This window comes from Tachypleus tridentatus, chromosome 13 (assembly GCF_004210375.1).
Source record: "Tachypleus tridentatus isolate NWPU-2018 chromosome 13, ASM421037v1, whole genome shotgun sequence".
Classification (NCBI taxonomy): domain Eukaryota; kingdom Metazoa; phylum Arthropoda; class Merostomata; order Xiphosura; family Limulidae; genus Tachypleus; species Tachypleus tridentatus.
The window spans coordinates 30,026,971-30,045,828 of NC_134837.1; the positions used below are offsets into that span (position 1 = coordinate 30,026,971).

The 18,858-nt window shown below is 35.4% G+C and overlaps 3 protein-coding genes and 1 pseudogene across 4 annotated transcripts; 1 reads left to right on the forward strand and 3 right to left on the reverse strand.

Annotated features, from left to right (window-relative positions):
• Positions 1–2,419: 2,419 nt before the first annotated feature.
• On the forward strand, positions 2,420–3,409 carry LOC143239080 (uncharacterized). Its single transcript, XM_076479883.1, has one exon. It carries the CDS (start codon positions 2,420–2,422, stop codon positions 3,407–3,409), a length of 990 nt encoding a protein of 329 aa, XP_076335998.1.
• A 484-nt stretch (positions 3,410–3,893) lies between these two features.
• On the reverse strand, positions 3,894–5,244 carry LOC143239079 (uncharacterized). Its single transcript, XM_076479882.1, has one exon. The coding sequence runs from the start codon at positions 5,037–5,039 to the stop codon at positions 3,894–3,896; it is 1,146 nt and encodes a 381-aa protein (XP_076335997.1). The 5' UTR covers positions 5,040–5,244.
• A 61-nt stretch (positions 5,245–5,305) lies between these two features.
• LOC143237559 (uncharacterized) lies at positions 5,306–6,223 on the reverse strand. Its single transcript, XM_076476962.1, has 2 exons — positions 5,861–6,223; positions 5,306–5,373 (listed from the first exon to the last, which is right to left on the reverse strand). The coding sequence occupies exons 1-2, from the start codon at positions 6,221–6,223 to the stop codon at positions 5,368–5,370; spliced, it is 369 nt and encodes a 122-aa protein (XP_076333077.1). The 3' UTR covers positions 5,306–5,367.
• Positions 6,224–6,342: 119 nt separating this feature from the next.
• Positions 6,343–14,934, reverse strand: LOC143236100 (adult-specific rigid cuticular protein 15.7 pseudogene; annotated as a pseudogene). The gene is made up of 3 exons (XR_013019485.1): positions 14,908–14,934; positions 6,956–7,048; positions 6,343–6,699 (listed from the first exon to the last, which is right to left on the reverse strand). The product of XR_013019485.1 is annotated as an adult-specific rigid cuticular protein 15.7 pseudogene (transcript).
• Positions 14,935–18,858: the final 3,924 nt, after the last annotated feature.

An 18,858-nucleotide genomic window follows, 5' to 3' on the forward strand; every position in this document is an offset into this window, starting at 1 on the left:
TGAACTAATAATTGTAATATTGATAAAGCCAGTTTTAATCTTCCAACTACTAGAATGATACTAATAGTCCTAAACTGTTAAACATCCAATGATTCGAACTGTAAATGTTAAGACAATCAACGAAAGCCGGCAACCTTGCTTCAAATACTTACACTGCAATATAACTTCATAAGTCAATACTGACAATAATATTACTAACTTTTATTATTACCGATTGACATACACTAAAGTAGTATTTTTACAATATATGTAGATTTACAATACGACCATACTTTATGTAAATATCACACTATACCTTCACATTACGCAATTCAACTCGTAACGATATTCCAGTTTCTGTTTGCGCCCAGTGAACAAACGGACTTAAAACTGAAGACGCCATGATTAACAACTCCTTCAACCCTACTGCCATCTCATATTTAAAGGTATTAAACTTATAAACAGCTCTTTATCAGACCAAAATCCCATTGGGCTATCTGCTGTGCCTACCATGGAGAATCGAGCCTCGAATTTTAGCTTTGAAAATACGTAAATGTACAGCTACCACATCAGTGGGGTTATTTCATTTAATATAGAATATTTCAATTTAGCTTATTTTTAGATTATAGTTCATTTTATTAATTTAACATTAAGAGAAATATAGACAAAAAAATAAAACAAAACATATTAAAAATGCATTAGATACAAGCTTGATTTATGTTTTAGGAAAGAAATCTAGAAGTAAAATTTTAAAATTAAATGATTACTGAAACCATCCCAGCTATGAAATCCAACAAGACACAGCTGATGTCTTGTCGTGTTTAATGTGCTGATGAACAAGAAAGAGAAAAAAACAAAAGTTTTATATTTATAAAAAAATAAATAAATATTAACGTTATTGTGCAATAAGTTGTATTAAATCGAGTCATTAGGTGTAATTATTCAGCTGGTTCACAGCTCGACTTTCAATGGCACTTTTATTATCGAAAATGCTATGTTGAAAAACACGCAAAAAGTATTTGATACTAGTTCTTTTGTTCCAACCAAATAAGATTTATTACATAAATACAAACTATACAGGCAGTTGTGAGTGCATACAAAAATTCCCCTTGGTGGACAGAACGACACAGTTCTGTCTCACACGCTATCATTTTCAGCACACTGCAATAAGTTAAGACTTTTGTGTAAATAAAGATACGATACTAATACTCGGGAAGAATTCGGGTTTAGGTAGTCAAGAATTTGAAGCTCAGAATGTTAGTTGCCAAAACAGAATATTCTTTAAGATAATTAATATGTGTATACATTGATATATCTTAATGAAAGAACTAAAATACATATGTGCATTTAATGATACTTTAAGAATCCAGTTCCATACACAGGAGCCCTATAGAGGTTTTGCGTGTGATGTCACCATTGACCTAGTTACTGCTGACCGCCATGATGGGTGGCACGCTCGACGTGTTTATATTCCAACACAAGGGTGATTCATAGTCAAAAGTGCGATGGTACACTCGTGTTGTGCATTTAACTGTTCAAATCGACATGGACAGGTGGAAAATGTGTCATACTACAGATTTCCTAAAAATCCCGACCGAAGAAGATGATGGATTGCAGCTGTCAATAGGAAAAACTGGACACCCACAGAGCACACCAGACTTTGTAGTAAACATTTTGTGTCAGGTATGTATAATTCATCTATAGCCAGGCTGAATAAATTGAAACTTACATGCATGATATATGTATAGCAGAACACACTGCAGCACCAGTCAAAGAATTTTTTTTGCACACTTTTCTTTTACTTTTAAATAACTGAATAGTAACTTTACTGAAGGAACAATATCATTCATGATGAATAGGTTATATAGCCATTTGTACATTAAGACAAAATGTTAATATCTCTTAAAGGACCAATTTAAGTGATTCATCAGAAAACCACAACTGGCACAAGATTAAAAAGTGTGCAAATAATTACTTTGTTGGCTGTACATTCAGTTGTTAAACAATGTTCAGCATATTCAGTTATATATATATATATATTCAGTTAAAAGTGTACAGTGTATCTGTTATATATATAAATATTATCTGATGATGCCTGTAGATCAATATCTTAACTAAATGATTGTACTCTGTTTCAGGGACGAAGAGATGATCCCTATCACCTGACTATGTACCTTCCATATTTCATTTTACACGTTCTCCCCTTTAGAGAAAGAAAGCTGCTGAATTGTGTAAATATGAAAACAGGAAAGAAGTGACCAAAAGGAGAAAAGAACAACAAAAGAGACATGAAGCTGCTGCTGGGCTGCTTGACCTTGCTTTCATAGAATCTGCTGGCACTGCTGCCACTGATAGCAGCTGTACTGATTCTGCTGATGAACTTGAAGCTACATGTGATAATTTTGACTTGTGTACATCACAATATACAACTGAGACATGTATGCAGACGGAAATATCATTCACAGACTTAGTTAGACTTGAATCTGAATGCCAACAGTTGCGGAATGAAGTCCTCCACTATAAAAGTATAGCAAAAGCGAACTGTTTCGAAGATGTTACTTTTGCAAATGACGACGAGAAGGTCAAATACTGTACAGGTCTGCCGTCATATGCAGTGATGATGATCATATTCAACCAAATTTACAGATATTTCCGAGATACACAGTCAGTCTCTAAATTTCAACAATTCATATTGACACTCATGAGACTGCGATTGGATGTGCCACTGCAGCTCTTAGGATACATATTTGGATTGCACATCTCAACAGTATCACGCAAATTTCAGGAGGTCATAAATGTCATGAATATTCGACTGGTACCAACATTTGTTTTCTGGCCTGAGAGAGAGAAACTAAGAATGACGTTGCCCGTGTATTTTCGTGAGAAGTTTTCAAAGTGTGCCTACATCATTGATTGTTTCGAAATATTCATACAGCGGCCGTCAGACCTCCAGGCACGAGCAGACACCTATTCAAGTTACAAGTCCCATAATACTGTCAAATACCTCATAGGTATTGCTCCGCAAGGAGTTATAATTTTTATCTCAAAGGGATGGGGAGGACAAACAAGTGATGTCCATCTTTCCGAAAACTGTGGGTTTTTAGCCAATAAAATTCCTGGTGATGTCATACTGGCAGACCGTGGGTTCACTATATCTGAATCTACTGCTTTCTGTAATGCAGAACTTAAAATACCAGCTTTTACAAAAGGAAAACTGGATGTTGAAACTTCACGGGTCCTTGCTTCTGCGAGAATACATGTTGAGAGGGTGATCGGCATGGTACGCCAAAAGTATTCTATGCTTGAAAGTACTATTCCAATTACGCTGTTACAAACGGATCAAAGCTGTAATTTAACAACATTAGACAAAATAGTAAGAATGGCATGTGCTCTAACAAACATCTCTCCATCTGTTGTGCCATTTGATTGACATTGTCCTATATATATTTATTGTACATAAGACACACCTTCATTTTGTTTACATTTCAGTATTCATTCATGAGTGCTTGTTTAAGAGTTACACTTTTGCATAGTTTAAAACTACCTTGTTAAAAAAACTGTACTTCTGGAAATCTTAAATAATACATAATGTATGCTAAAAATTCATATCTTAAATTTTATTTTGCCTGCAAACATGTATGTTGTGAAGCATAATAAACAGCATGAATATCTACATATTGCACTCTGTCTAATTATTTTCATCCATTAATAATATTTCATATCCTATGCTAAAAAGGGTGAATATAAATTATAATGTGTAGTGACAGCACATTGAGATACAATACACTGTACTGGTATATAACATCCATGCTAAAGAGGTGAAATTCTAAAAAAATATTGATTATTTGTATAAGGCAGAAAATGAACAGTTGGGTTAACTGGCACCCTTTCACGTAACATGAACAGTGAACAATTTAAAATTTACACAAAAGCCAATAACGAAATAGTGACAGCCTGATATGAATATTGTTTCTTTTACTGAGTTTTTTGCAATCTAAGCAGGTCCATTTCTTTGGTTGTCTCTGCAGCCCGACACATTCCATATGGAAATGCACAACTTTGCAGCCCATGTTGCTGCACCGTAGTGTTATTGTATCAGTTCTGCTTGTACGGCAGTAGAACAACAGCTGATCATCAGCTTGTTCTGATGGCTTTGTGAATTTATGCCCCACGAGCTCAGGCAGAACAAACAGTCTAAAGAATGTCTCCAGCTCTCCTACCATTCTATTCATGAAGTCAGTGTCCAGCATAATCCTTTCAACATGGAGAGACTGCTGGTCATCTGTCCACACAACAAAATCACAATAGTTCACACCAGTTAGAAGCATCTGCCCCTGAACCTGGTAATAATAGGCATGGTTTTTCTTCAGTGAGAGTTTGTCACCAATCCTTTCCAGGCAAAACTGTCCATCTTCTGCAGCTTCATCCAGTGACTTGCCTCGTTTGCAGTGTGGGCATTTTATTTCAAGTACACCCTTCCTACAACAAAGGCATTCAACCAGACCATCGGGTGTCGCACCTAGGTAAGGGTATTGCGGGATAATGTGTAGCCCACTGTCTACTACCTTTAGTTGCTGGTGCTGTGTCCTTCTCACTTGTGCATACAATGATCGAGCATGTTCTTCATGCTTACATCCCCATCTTGTTGCCTTGGTTGAACATTTGGTAGCGTGGAGGTAACAGATTTGTTTCAAAAGTGACTTAGAAGGGTTGGCGACTCTGGTACGACAAGCAGCTTTGAATTTCGAGGCTGTTATTCTACCAGCACGATGATCGTACCATAGCCTACTTTTCCATTGCTGTCTGGTCAGCTTCTGAAGAGCTGTTGCTTCCTCAACACTAATCGCCAGTGAAGTAAAAATGTCATCACACACCTGGTTTAGCTCTTCCACTGATATTGGATTATGTCTGCGCAGCAGTGTGAATGGTTGTGGCAATGGCACTGATACTGTAGCAGGCACATAGTGTCTTGCATAGTCCTTAGTCAATGAGAGGAAGCCAGACTTCACTCCAGTGTTCTGAATTGCAAGGTAGCATGCCTTTACTTCTTCCTCAGTCATTGGGGGGCATGCTGGTGCTGTTGCTTGGCATGCTGTTGTAGACTGCTCTGTCAGTTTTTTTTTTTGGTTGTGACACTTGTGAAGTCCATGTCTGTGACCTGCTTTAGGTGTCCCTTTCCTCTGGATGGCCCAATCCTCTCACAAGGCATTGATGTGCAAGCTGTGCTGTGATGTCTCTTTACGACAGCTTCCATGTAGAACAAAGTTGCTGCTACGTGGGAGCAGACTTCTACTCCAGCCTTGCAGGTGCAGTGGGAAGATATTTATCTCCATTCCTGCAGCTAGCAACCCATGGCTTTAGTGGTGGTTCATTTAGCCGCTGAGAGTGTCACACCTGTAAAATAACAAAGAAAATATTAAGTTGTCTATATATAAGCTTTTAAAGACAACTAAGTATCAGGTTGGGATACATGTGTCACTCAAATAATAAAATAATATAAAAAAATAATAGAACAGTTAAATATTAAATTATTTTTACAGAAACCTAACATGGCTATTGACCAGCTTTAACGGTCTATGTCTACTTGTACTATTTATTATCTATATATTGATACCTTACCAAAATTAATCATAAATCAAAATTAAGTTTTGAAACAGCCTAGATAATTAGGTGTCTTAATATCATTATACAAACATGTATAGAAGTGCTCCTAGGCTAGAGCTTTGACAACAGTCAGTACACATGTAGTACAATAATATTGAACCATTTATTAAAATGGGGGCCCTACTTTACTTCAGTATCTAGTCTTCGTCTAAAATGTAGTTAAATCTATCATACAGAGTACATGATACATGTATGTAATATAACATGATGTACAAACCTTTGCTGTAATGATGACTTTATCCGACGTTGCCCTGGTTATCTGGACATTCTGTACAAATCCTGCCACAAAGTACTTGTACGCATCAAGGCTTTTGTAACCTTTTAGACTTTCATTTGTATAGGTGGAAGTCCTGTTTATCAAATATATATAAATGTCACCATATGTAATATCTGGCAGATCTACTCCGGCAACAGTCTGACTCTGAGCAACGTTGTCTTGACTGGATATTACTGGCGTAAATACACGTGGCGGGAGCATATACGGGTCTCCTACACCCACTTCCTTCACTTTTTCCTCATACCTGGCCTTTTCAGCACCTGTCAGGTGTGCTACAAGTGATGAAAAGCCAGCGGCAGCCATTTACATGTGAATAGTACTGAATACAGCAGTTGTTAACTCGTTCAGTCATGCGGGACACTTGCCACCCAATATGGCGGTATGTTTCCAAACCTCGTTGTGGTCACGTGACACTAATAGGTTCACGCAAAACCTCTATAGATACCAGCGGCGTGAAAAGGGTTTCCATATGCATAGGCAGAGGCAGCAGCAACATGAGTCTTCACTACAGCAGGTCCTTGAGCGACAACACCTGGTTGGCTGGAGGCCACAACGGCTGCAGCAGGAGCACTAGCGGCGGTTCCTGGTTCGTTGGTCTTGACCACAGCACGGAAACCAGCACCATCAGCAACGTATTCAACTCTGCGGGCACGACCGTCGATATCAGTCAGACTGTAGGCGCCACGTTTGTTTCCGTATCCGTCTCCAGCCTCCCAACGGCCATTGGTGGCCCCGAGTGGGTCAACAATGTCGTTGTTGAAGGCGTAGTTACCAAAGTCCTGTAATATTTTAAATTGTGTTTAAAAAATTTAGAAGCAATCGATAAACACTTGCCTTCATTAATTTTCATTCAAATCGAGTTAAATCAATTAGCTATCCTAAAATTTCATGTGTGCTTATACTAAACATTGGTGGGTAAATATGTTATGTAATTCAACTTATTACCTTTAGCTGAATTTCATTCGTTAAATATATTGTTATTACTCTTTATGGCAAAAAATACGTCACTTTATAGGATAATAAAATATTACTTACATCCTGGCGGCGAGAACTGACGCTAGAACCACCTGCTAAACCATGGCGCAGACCACCACGAACGACAACTAGCAAGGCGAAAAAGGTGGCAATCTGAAAAATAAATCCATTAAAACATAAAAATATTACGTAAAAAAGCTATATGTATTTACATACGTAATCTTATGAATAAATACAATAATGAGAAACTGTTATCATCTGTTTTGTTTGCTTTAAAAGCTCTGAAAATGGAGCAACTGTCTGGTAATACAAGAAAATGATCGAAAGATAATCAAGTAATTTTATTAAAAACCAAAAAATCAGAATTCCAAGTTTTATTATGTTTATTCTATTTATATTTTTTTCTTATCCTATGCCAAGGTGGCCCGGCATGGCCTAGCGCGTAAGGCGTGCGACTCGTAATCCGAGGGTCGCGGGTTCGCGCCCCCGTCGCGCTAAACATGCTCGCCCTCCCAGCCGTGAGGGTGTATAATGTGACGGCCAATCCCACTATTCGTTAGTAAAGAGTAGCCCCAGAGTTGGCGGTGGGTGGTGATGACTAGTTGCCTTCCCTCTAGTCTTACACTGCTAAATAAGGGACGGCTAGCACAGATAGCCCTCGAGTAGCTTTGTGCGAAATTTCCAAACAAACAAAAATCCTATGCCAGGTATAAAAAACCTTCAACAATAAAGTTATGCGAGATACTGCGTGAACAATAATGTTATGTATATCCAATGTTCAATATTAATAATACACCAAACTTAGCTAATACTTTAGTTCACGGGCTAGTAATTTATAATACTAATAATTGTCAACGTGAAAATACGGTTTCTTACCTAAACGATCATGTTGCTACTGTCGTGTTTTGTGCACAACTTGGACTGTTCCTCAGTTTTGTCTACTTTTATACATGTGGTGGTGTTACTATGACCCAGTAAAATCAGTGATTGTGAGATATTCTGAATTTAAAAACTCAATCTAGAACACTGAGAAAAAAAGCAACACACACAAAGTCGAATGTGAAGCACTGTGTTGTTCATAACAAAAAATCAAGGTTATTCCTTTCTTGGTGTGCAAAGCAAGGTGTAAACATGTATTCTGAAGACATCTGTGTACTATTCATTTTCTGTAGAATTCTTGTAGGATTTAAAACCACGTGGAAATGAAAATAGGATTTTCACAGTAGCTTGTTTTCAAGATTTCGAATCAAAGCTACACGTGATCACATGCGATTATATGCGCAAAGCCGTCCTGAGTTTCAAAGTCAAAGGAAGCCAGCCATTCAACACCATCTAAAATCATTTCTTGAATTATTATTTGCTGATTTAATAGCTGGATTTAACTGTCACTCTTATAATCTACCCACGGTTCCAAAGTGCTAAAATGCTTTAATCTTGCTTAATTGCTTGCTATTAAACACACAGCTACACACTGGCTATCTATTTTATGTCCATCGTGAGGATCGAAACTAGATATTTAGTGCTATAAGGTCTTAAACGTGCTGCCAAGCCACCAAGGTCGGGAGGCAATTCTTTAAATAAGCTATGAACAACATTTTGTTATCAATGAAAACGTACAATATTTTACATGTCAGCTTCATGTAGTTTTGGTAAATCACTGCAGTTTATACACAATTTTAATTACTATTTTTGGTATTTATTTCAAGACCTTGTACTCCAAGTGCTGCGCAGTTACATTATCGACATTCTGACAATCAAAATGTCACCGGGAGTTTTACTGAATCGTTTAACAATGTTCATTATGCCAGTCAAGTTTCGCATCTCAGATATTTTTTGATGGTGATAAGAAGGAATGCCAACAACAATATAATTTTAAAATAAGTTACAGAATAAAATTAAAAGTAACGTCAAATAATATAGAGGTCAAAAGAAAGTAAAGGTCAAATTATTTCAAACCTTCACATAATTTCCAGATTTTCGAGGGCTAAACAAATAGGCGGTTGAGCTGAAAATCATGGCTAGGTGTCAATTAATAATAATAATATTTCAATTCATAAAATAACATAATTTATGTTGAAAAGAAATATAAATTCTGACAACGAGACCGGTAGATAGTTTTGCTTTAACCAAAACAATTATTAAGGTATAAAGTACTTCAATTAAAAACATCTGTTATTACACTCGTGAAGGAAGTAACACTAGTAAACATGTTTTGAATTTAAATTATTAAAAGTTTCCTTCCACGTTTTTTTTTTTTTTTTTTTACAAACATTTTGCCACTGCTAAACTGCATGGTTAACTTTGACCAACAAGTGACCAATCCACAGATGGAACGTGGTGCATCAACAGCATAGCCTAGAAACAATAGTGTATGGCAGATGTTTTGTTTTCAAATCCTACAGATGGAACGTGGTGCATCAACAGCATAGCCTAGAAATAATAGTGTATGGCAGATGTTTTGTTTTTCAACAGTTAGACAATAGTCACGAGGTCATATGTTTGTGTTCTATTCGGTAGGGGAGACCTTATGGTAAATGACAAAACCATGAAGGATATATTATTGTTTAGTGCACGTTGGATTGGCCCGTTTTTGCACAAGGTTTCTTGCAAAGACGATAATTAACTTTTGTTTTTCGTATCGTATCCATCGATTCTGTGACCTCAGCTTCCATATTGTTTTTTAAGAGGTCTGGTCGTCATGTAGACAAGGATTTATGTAAATGTGTACTGACTTTCAAATGGAATTTCAAATAAGAAAGAGACTGAGACTGATTCTTCCAACTTGTTTTTCTTGGAAGTTTTTCTTTTTTTAATATATAATTTCAAATATATTGTCAATCACATTTAATAACCTGTCAATATAACAGGACTCTAACAGAGTTTAGTTGAAAATTATAACAGCATTCTATGGGAGTTAGCGTATATAGTAGCACTCTACAAGTGTGTTTTTTTTTCTTATAGCAAAGCCACATCGGGCTATCTGCTGAGTCCAACGAGGGGAATCGAACCCATAAATTATTACATTGTTATAGTAGTTGTATAAGATAATCGTTAGTTGTATAAGATAATCGTTCTATAGTTGAAACAATAATATAGAGAAAATGTTATTTTTACACTTGTCTACGGAATTCACTTTTGTTTAGTAACTTGCCTGTCGTATGAACAATCTATGAAGATTAATCTACAGTCACTGTTAATTTATAACGACTATTGTTACCAGTATGTGAAGATTGTGTGACCAGAAGTCTAGCGTACTGAGTTTTACTTGATATATTACGAAGTATTTATTCTGAATATTCAGTAAAAATTATAACTTTATAAAATACAATTATTTGAATGTTAGGTAACTAGTTTTATTTATTTTAAAAAATTCTAATTCGTATTGTAGTGTGCATTGTGTGACCCATCCTTTATGCTCTACAATTCTTCTTAAGGAGTAACTTTTTATATTAAAATGTGCTGTGTGTTATCTGCTTGCTATCTAAGAATAACGCTTAACAGTATATACTGTCGTTATTAGTACATCTAATCTTAGAATCGTTAATTTGTTTGAGTTATCCTAAAAATAAATCTATTGCTGACATTGTAAAAATAAAAAAACGTGATGGAAAATTCATTCCAATTTAGTTTAGAAATGCTGAAAAATTCTATATCAAATGTTCCAAAATATGTTATACACACATATTTTGAGTGAATGTAAACATTTAAACATATTACATATTATCTCTTTTAATGTTGTTACTCGTCTTTTTTTATTTTGATGTCTCAGTTTTGACATTATTTACAATATTATAATGTTCAAAAACAGAACTATTAAGAGTTGAAATCAAACAAAATAATATTTTATTTAAATCTTTAACATGCTAGTAGGAGTTTTTGCTCTAGATAAAGTAAATAGTTTAGACTTCTTACACTTAAAATAACTACGTTGAAACAGATAACAATACAATTATTATACAATGTCAAACAAAAAAAGCAGTTAGTAATATTTAACTCGACAGCAAGGCAAATATTTGTTTAGTATATGTGTTTTGTTATAGCAAAGCTACATCTGGCTATCTGCTGAGTCCGCTGAGGGGAATCCAACCCCTTATTTTAGGGTTGTAAATCCGAAGAGTTACCTCTGTTCCAACAGATGACACAGATGATTAAAAACAGTCACTTTAATTTTTCTGATGTTTAAATCAATGGGAAAAACAATATGCTTGGTAGACAAGAGAAGTCACTTGTTTTTACCATTCTCACAACAATAAGATAGTGTGTTGTCTGTCTGTCAGTCAGTAGACACTAAAATAACGTCACGTAAGGGACGTTTAACGTTGCAATTTGCGCTGTCATGAAGTACAACTTGCGCATGACACGAATCACAAGAAGAATTATGCACTCTGCATGCTGCAACACAGCATGATATATGTACTTTAAAAACAAGAAGTAAAAATATTTATTATTTTAATTTTGGTTTTATTTATTTCTGAAACAGAACACTGCGTATATATATATAACTGCGTGGCTGTATTTTGCGAGCGCAGTTTTCTGTTCATTTCACACGCTTTAAATCTAAGTCAGAAGTATAAATGCATTTCAGGTTTTGAAATCAAAGTGGTTCTTATTTTAGCATCTCTGATTCACGTCTGAAATGCTAGTGTATTTTTGAAACAGAAATAATTTATAAACGACACTTTTTTGTACAATTTCATTTTGAAGTGATATAGGGGACCAGAGACAAAGAATGAAGTTCACTCTGTTAAATGTTAGAACTAAGGTTTTCCCAGTCATCCTTTTCTATTCATGAATCTTTTCTCAGAATAACACCTGATTAAGTTGAGCAGTTTTAGTTGTTAAGTGTTTATTTGGGTATTTTCTATACTTTCTCGATGTGTCTTGTTTATTTTGCCTTGTTCTGTAAGAACCACGATCTGGTGGCTAGGACACCCGACTAATTCTTTGGATCGCGGGTTTGAATACTGTAACAAAACATGTTCTCTCTTTCAACAGTGGGGTCGTTATAAGTGACGGGCAATCTAATTATTCGTTGGTAAATGCTGGATGGTGTTGACTAGCTTTCTAGAGTATTACTTCAAACAAACTTAAAACTTCTAGCGTTTATAGCAGTCGAATAATGTCCCTCCAGTGACACAGTGGGTGTGCGGACTCACATAACCAGAAATCAAGTTTCGATACCCGTGGTGGAGAGAGCACAGACATTGTACTTAATTTTAAACATCACCTTCGAGAAGTTTTACGCGAAAATTGACAAATAAAACCTATAAGCTTACATATTTTAATTTGTAATTAAGCTCCACAGTGGGGTAAAGGTAGCTTCACGGAATTACAAGACTGAAAATGAAGGGTCCAATTCTCGTGGCGGGCAGAGTGCAGATAACCTATTATACAAATTTGTACACAACCAAAAAAAAATTGTTTTCATGTTGGTTGTTTTTGAATATTCGCGCAAAACTAAGGGTTACCTGCACTAATTATCCCTAACTTTGTATTCTCAAGATGGCTGGTATAGATATTAAAACTTTAATTAAAATAAAATACAGAACAACGTTTCGACCTTCTTAGATTATCTTCAGGTTAACAAAAAGATGGCGTAAAAGATAATCTAAGAAGACCAAAACTTTATTCTGTAGTTTGTTCTAATTAAAGTTTTAATACCCATACCAGCTGTCTTGAGAATACGTTTCTACATCAAGTGGGTTTGTCGTTATCACGAATTACTGTCCCTAACTTTGAAATTATGGGATAAAAGAAAAGCAGTTAGTCGACAGCATCCACTGCAACTCTTGGGCAACTCTCATCTGTGGAGTGAAATTTATATTAAATAATTTGCGGAAAAATGACGTGAAATGTGAACTCGCAGATTCGCAGTCGGGCAGGCTAACCATTGGGCCACGTTCAATCTAATTATTTTGAATTTAAAAACTAAATGAGTGATCATACTGAGGTGTGAAAAGTATCGTTTTAAATTCACATTGCCATATAACGTTAAATATTAACTTCACTGCTTTACCAGCAGAAATAGGGCGGAATTATTAAGAATATGAAGTTTTCATTTCATTTGTGTTTTAAAGTGCAAAACTGCCCAACGACAGTATGCTGTGACCGATGCAAGGATCGAACTCCAATTTTCTGTGTTATAATTCCTCCAGCTATTACCTGTTAATTGTTAAGTTTTACGAGACTTATGTTAAGAAAATGGGGGTGACAGCACCCCGCTAGTACAGCGGTATGTCTACGGATTTACAACACTAAAATTAGGGGTTAGATTCCCTTCGGTGGGCTCAGCGGATAGCCCAACGTGGCTTTGCTATAAGAAAACACACGCAGGTGACATTATTTTTAAAGAATCTATGTAAATGTAATAGTACTTATTTGTTGTATGTCTAATTAATCTATTCGCAGTGTGAATAGATATTCCCCAAATTTATTATGGACGTTTATTGAGCCTCTGCGGAGGTATAAACAAACTTTCAATTTTGCCTTTTACTGTTTTTTCGTTTTTTTATCACTACTTCGGAGTTCTGTTGGATTCATGCAGATATACCTGCAAATTTGCGTTTCACATTTTTGGGTTTTGCAGTTTTTATGGGTGATTTTACGTTTAATATCATTACTTTGTCTCTGTTAATAGATCGTCTCCACATTTGGCATAATGGTTTGGTGTGTTCATGCAAAGATACTTGCAGATTTGCGGTTTACATGTTGTTTGTTTTTTTGACAATTATATATAAGGGGACCATCTTTTCATGTCCTAAGATAACCTTTCATGAATTACAAATCTGCATAACTTTCGTCCAGTTTAACGGTACGCCACCTATTCTTTGATAGATTGATTAGGCAAAGTATTCATGATGAAACTTTGTAGAATGGACGGCAACTGCCTGTTGTATAGAAATAAGTGTAGGGGACGATATTTAGAAAGACAGAAGGCTTTGGAAACATTGTCCTCTGCACTCGTTTCTCCACAACAGTTGCCGTCCATTCTACAAAGGTACGCCACCTAGTTCTTAATAAAGAATGTAGCAAGTATACAAACAACACATTGAATATATTTCAATTTTTACTTTATTAGTAATTCTTATACGCTCTTATTGTATCAATTTTTCTTTCAATTTAGAGAATATTAATTAATGGTTATTAAAGATGTACATTTTTAAACCACGAGTCACAAACGTTTTTGGATAAATGCAAAATGTACAAATAATTCATTTAATTTGTTTGTTTTTGAATTTCGCTGAAAGCTACACGAGGGTTATCTGCGCAAGCCGTCCCTAATTTAGCAATGTAAGACTAGAGGGAAGGCAGCTAGTCATCACACCCACCACCAACTCTGGGGCTACTCTTTTACAAAACAGTGAGATTGACACTCACATTATAACACCTCTACGGCTGAAAGAGCGAAAGTGTTTGGTGTGACGGGGATCCGAAAGTTCATTTGAATACTGACTCGTTTCCAAGATATTCATCACCAACGAAGCACCATTTTGCCAAAACTATGTCCATGAAAGTAATTTACCTGTGTTCATTTATTTAACTTAAAGGTAGAGGTTTAGGTTTCACTGTTCATGACCAGATGGTTAGGGCGTTTAACTCATAATCTGAAGGTCGCGGGTTCGAGACCCCATCACACTGGACAAATTTGCCCTTTCAGACGTAGAGGCGTTATATGTAACGGTCACTTCCACTATTCGTAGGTAAACGAGTGGCATCAGAGTTAGCGGTGATGACTATTATTGTAAAGTTTATTCATTGTTAAAATACATTTTGGGTGATATCTGTGATGCACCAACCGTAAATGTCTAATTCAATGTTTTAACATTGTAAGCCCTCAAACTTACCAATACGCCAGGGTTGGAAGAGAATTTTTTGGATAATATTCAAGGTTCTGTTTTCAATGGTCTAAAAGAAAGAAACTCGCACAAACGAACATAAATATGTAAGTAACATTTTAGTTATTAGTCGTATTAAATGAACATCCAACTGCAACGCCCCCTACAATTCTGTACCCGTTCATACTCTTGTCCCTGAGGCATGCTTCCAGCAACGGTCACTTGCAAACTCTCTCCTTCTTAAGCTGAAGATGATCTAGGAAGGTCGAAACGTTGTTCTTTCCTTATCAATAAAAGTGTTAATACCCATACCAGCTGTTCTGAGATACAAAGTACAGATTAGTTTTACAAAGTATCTTTATTCTTTAACAAATATGTACAATTTCTAAAACATATAAAGTAATACAGGAAAGATATTTAATTTAATTTAGTTACACAGGATAACATAAAGTTACTACTGAATGCAGTACCTCACATTCTTTTTCATTCAGTACAGTACGAAATTCTCATGCTGATCCTCAGTCTTGTAAAGTTTATGATATGAGATAATTTATGAAAGAAGCCAAAATATAGAAGAGAATGAAAATGATGCTGCTGTAAATGAAAATTTTGCTAATATTTGAGAATGTGAATGAAGAACAATTTCTCAATCTGTTAACATTAAGGAAAGAACTGTACGGTTGCACTGATGATGTAGATGCTGAAAAAAAACAAAACAAAACTAGATTAACAGAAACTGTTTTAGCAAAACAACGAAATCTTTGAACAAAATGTTACAGATGTCTAATCTTTGATTAAAAATATTCTGTAATAATTTCCATTTCATCAAAGCTAACCAAGCACCCGGGTGTTAATAACCATTATCACAGTAATTAAATTGATTCTTTTTTTGTCTCCAAATAATAGATCAGTCCGATAATAATTCACTTTACACAATTATATTGCCGTTCTTGAAATAAATTCAGTTATACCAAATAGTTGTAATTGGATTGCTGATTAACCACATTGTAACGTGTAAAATAACATTTGCGAGTTTTAAGTTATTGAAATTAATTACCTGAACGTACTTAAAAAAAACAAAAACAGTCACTACAAGGAAACCATCCAGTCAGCAGGGCCCGCTACTAACAGTGTTTTGTACGTGTGTTTGAAAATAATAACTGTATTCACTCTCCCACAGTATGGAGCTTGTTTAGTGGAATTTCAAACTTAGATCTTTCGATTTCACATCTCGTCACACTAACGTTTAGGCCATGACCGACTCACAATGTATTACATAAACTATAAGGATATTTAAAATTATCTTACCGATTTTATGTGTCAGAGTTCTGTTCTTCCGCTTCGTAATATTGTAGCTTTACTTGTTCTGGGTTTCATTATAAGTATCTCTGCTGTTTGAACAAGGGAATACCCACCGTTGTACCATAGGTTTCTTTTTGTTTTCAGGAAGATAGCTATATATTCCTGTAGTTGACTGTTTATTGGTACACAGTCAACAGTGGCTGATTGAACTGTATAATTTCCAAAGTGCAAAATATTTTTCATGTTTTCTAGTTCAGTATAGCTGCACTCTAATTCAGAGTGCGTTGTATAGAAAGTTGAAACGTGATGATTTGATCTTTCACAACCGTACGGTTCTTCGACTTGATGGATTTCAGCTTTTGTTTCAAATGTAAATGATCTTTCATAAATTGAAGAGACACTGTTACGCCACAAGCGTTTTTCAAAAAAGATCAACTTATATTTTTCATATTTCTGTGGTGAACTAACCGTGGTTATTTCGACCGGAAAATAAGTTCTCTCAGTCTCTTCTCTGAAGTTTTCAAATTCTGCTACTTCGACTAGATCATCTATCTCTTCTTCTACATCTGTACCGTAGCTTTCATTTTCTTCATATCTTCCAGTGCAGCTATAAAATAAATTAGTAAAAGTATGTTGTTTGTTTGTTTGGAATTAAGGTCAAAGCTACACAATGGGCTACCTGTGTTGTGCCCACCACGAATATCGTAATAGGTAATTTGGCGTTTTGAGCTTTCAGACTTACTACTGAGTCACTTGGGGCATGAGACTAATATTACGTATGTAAAAAAATAATTTGGTAAAAATCAACAACAGCTAAACAAAACAAAAAAGATGGAATAAATATAAATGTACATTTATTAATGTAAGTTGGTTAATAGATGGAAATCTAATTTTGTCCACAATGCATATTGTTATTTTTTTCCCTTTGATATAAACATGTGGAAAATTAAAGAAGTGACTGCTTTTAATCACATATGTCCCCTGTGGGACAGAGGTAAGTCTTTGGATTCACAACGGCGAGATCAGGGGTTCCATTACCCTCGGTGGATACAGCAGATAGCCCGATGTGGATTTGTTATAAGAAAAACATGTACACACGCACACATAATCATGGGCCCAGCATGGTCAAGTGGTTACGGCACTCGACTTGTAATCTTAGGGTCGCGGGTTTGAATCCCCGTCACACCACATATGCTCGCCCTTTTAGACGTGGGGGCGTTATAATGTCACGGCCAATCCCACTATTCATTAATAAAAGAGTAATACAAAAGTTGGCGGTGGATGGTGATTACTAGCTGCCTTCCCTCTAGTCTTACACTGCTAAATTAGGGACGGCTAGCGCAGATAGCCTTCGAGTAGTTTTGCGCGAAATTAAAACAAAACAAAACACACATAATAATGTATATAAATGGCCCGGCATGGCGAAGTGAGTTAAGGTGTTCCACTCGTAACCTGAAGGCTGCACCAAACATGCTCGCCCTTTCAGCCGTGGGGGCGTTATTATGTAAGGGTAAATCCAACTATTCTTTAACCACTAGGTAAAAAAAGTAGCCTAAGAGTTGGCGGTGGGTGGTGATGACTATCTGGCTTCCCTTTAGTGTTACACTGCTAAATTAGGGACAGCTAGCGCAGATTGCCCATGAGTAGCTTTGAGCGAAATTAAAAAAACAAACAAACAAAACAAATGTATAAAATATGAAAAAAAAAAACGAAATTTAAATATATTAATCTTATTGAAAGATGTTGGTTAGGTCATCTATTAAATATTCATATTATTGCCCTCTTTAATATGTTAACAAAATTTTATAAAGTGTATTGGTCTGCTCCAAAAACGTTAGTACAGTACCACCATATTGACACAGCAAACTTTTTGACCCAGAAATTAGATAAACCGAGCACGGTAATTTCATTCGAAAAAGAAAATAAGAATACCCTAATACTATTACTGATGTTTCCTTTAAGCTTGTATCAGACAAAATATGTAGAGGTGTAACAAGAAATGACTGTTGCATTTAATACAAAATACTGTTTCACGTAATTACAATAATAAAATCTTTTTTGATAGTTATCATCGTCCACTGTTTTCTAATTACTCTTGCAGTAATATTTCGTATTAAATTATTAAACTATGCGATAAACTTTGAATTGTGAAAATAAATGTTAATATATAATAATAATATGTGTAATAATAACAAGAAAGGCATAATTAAGCAATAGGGTTATCTCGCAAATGAAGGCTTAGGGAGTATCTACGCACTTTAGATCACATAAAAAACCACATACCAAGATGGAATCAAACACCTAAACAATTTGCGAAACTTTTTCCTCATATATTTCTCTATTTTTCCCATATTTAAATAAAATTAGTAAACTGCTCGCAAGTAATCGCCTTTCACAAGATTTTTATTTTTAATGATAAAAGTAAAATTCTGTTGTCATAGTAATACCGAATTGTAATACTATTACAACAATATCTTACAGTGACGCTTAAACAAACACTTAACAATGTTGTTTATTTAGTAACGGATAATCGAATGTACATATTTAAAAACTTGAAACAATACTTTCTTCTCGGCGTACGTAGTATCTTGATCTGGGTAGCTTTAAGTAAGAATTATATCTTTAACGTGCTACAATATCACAATGATGTAACTGAAATCAACAATATTTAAGTGAGAAGAGCAAAAATAATAATAAATATAAATACACACTTGCATATTTGTTAATGTAAGGTTTTTGTTTTTTGATAAAGATTGTTTATTTTTTTGAATTTCGCACAAAGCTACTCGAGGGCTGGCTTTCTGCGCTAGCCGTCCATAATTTAGT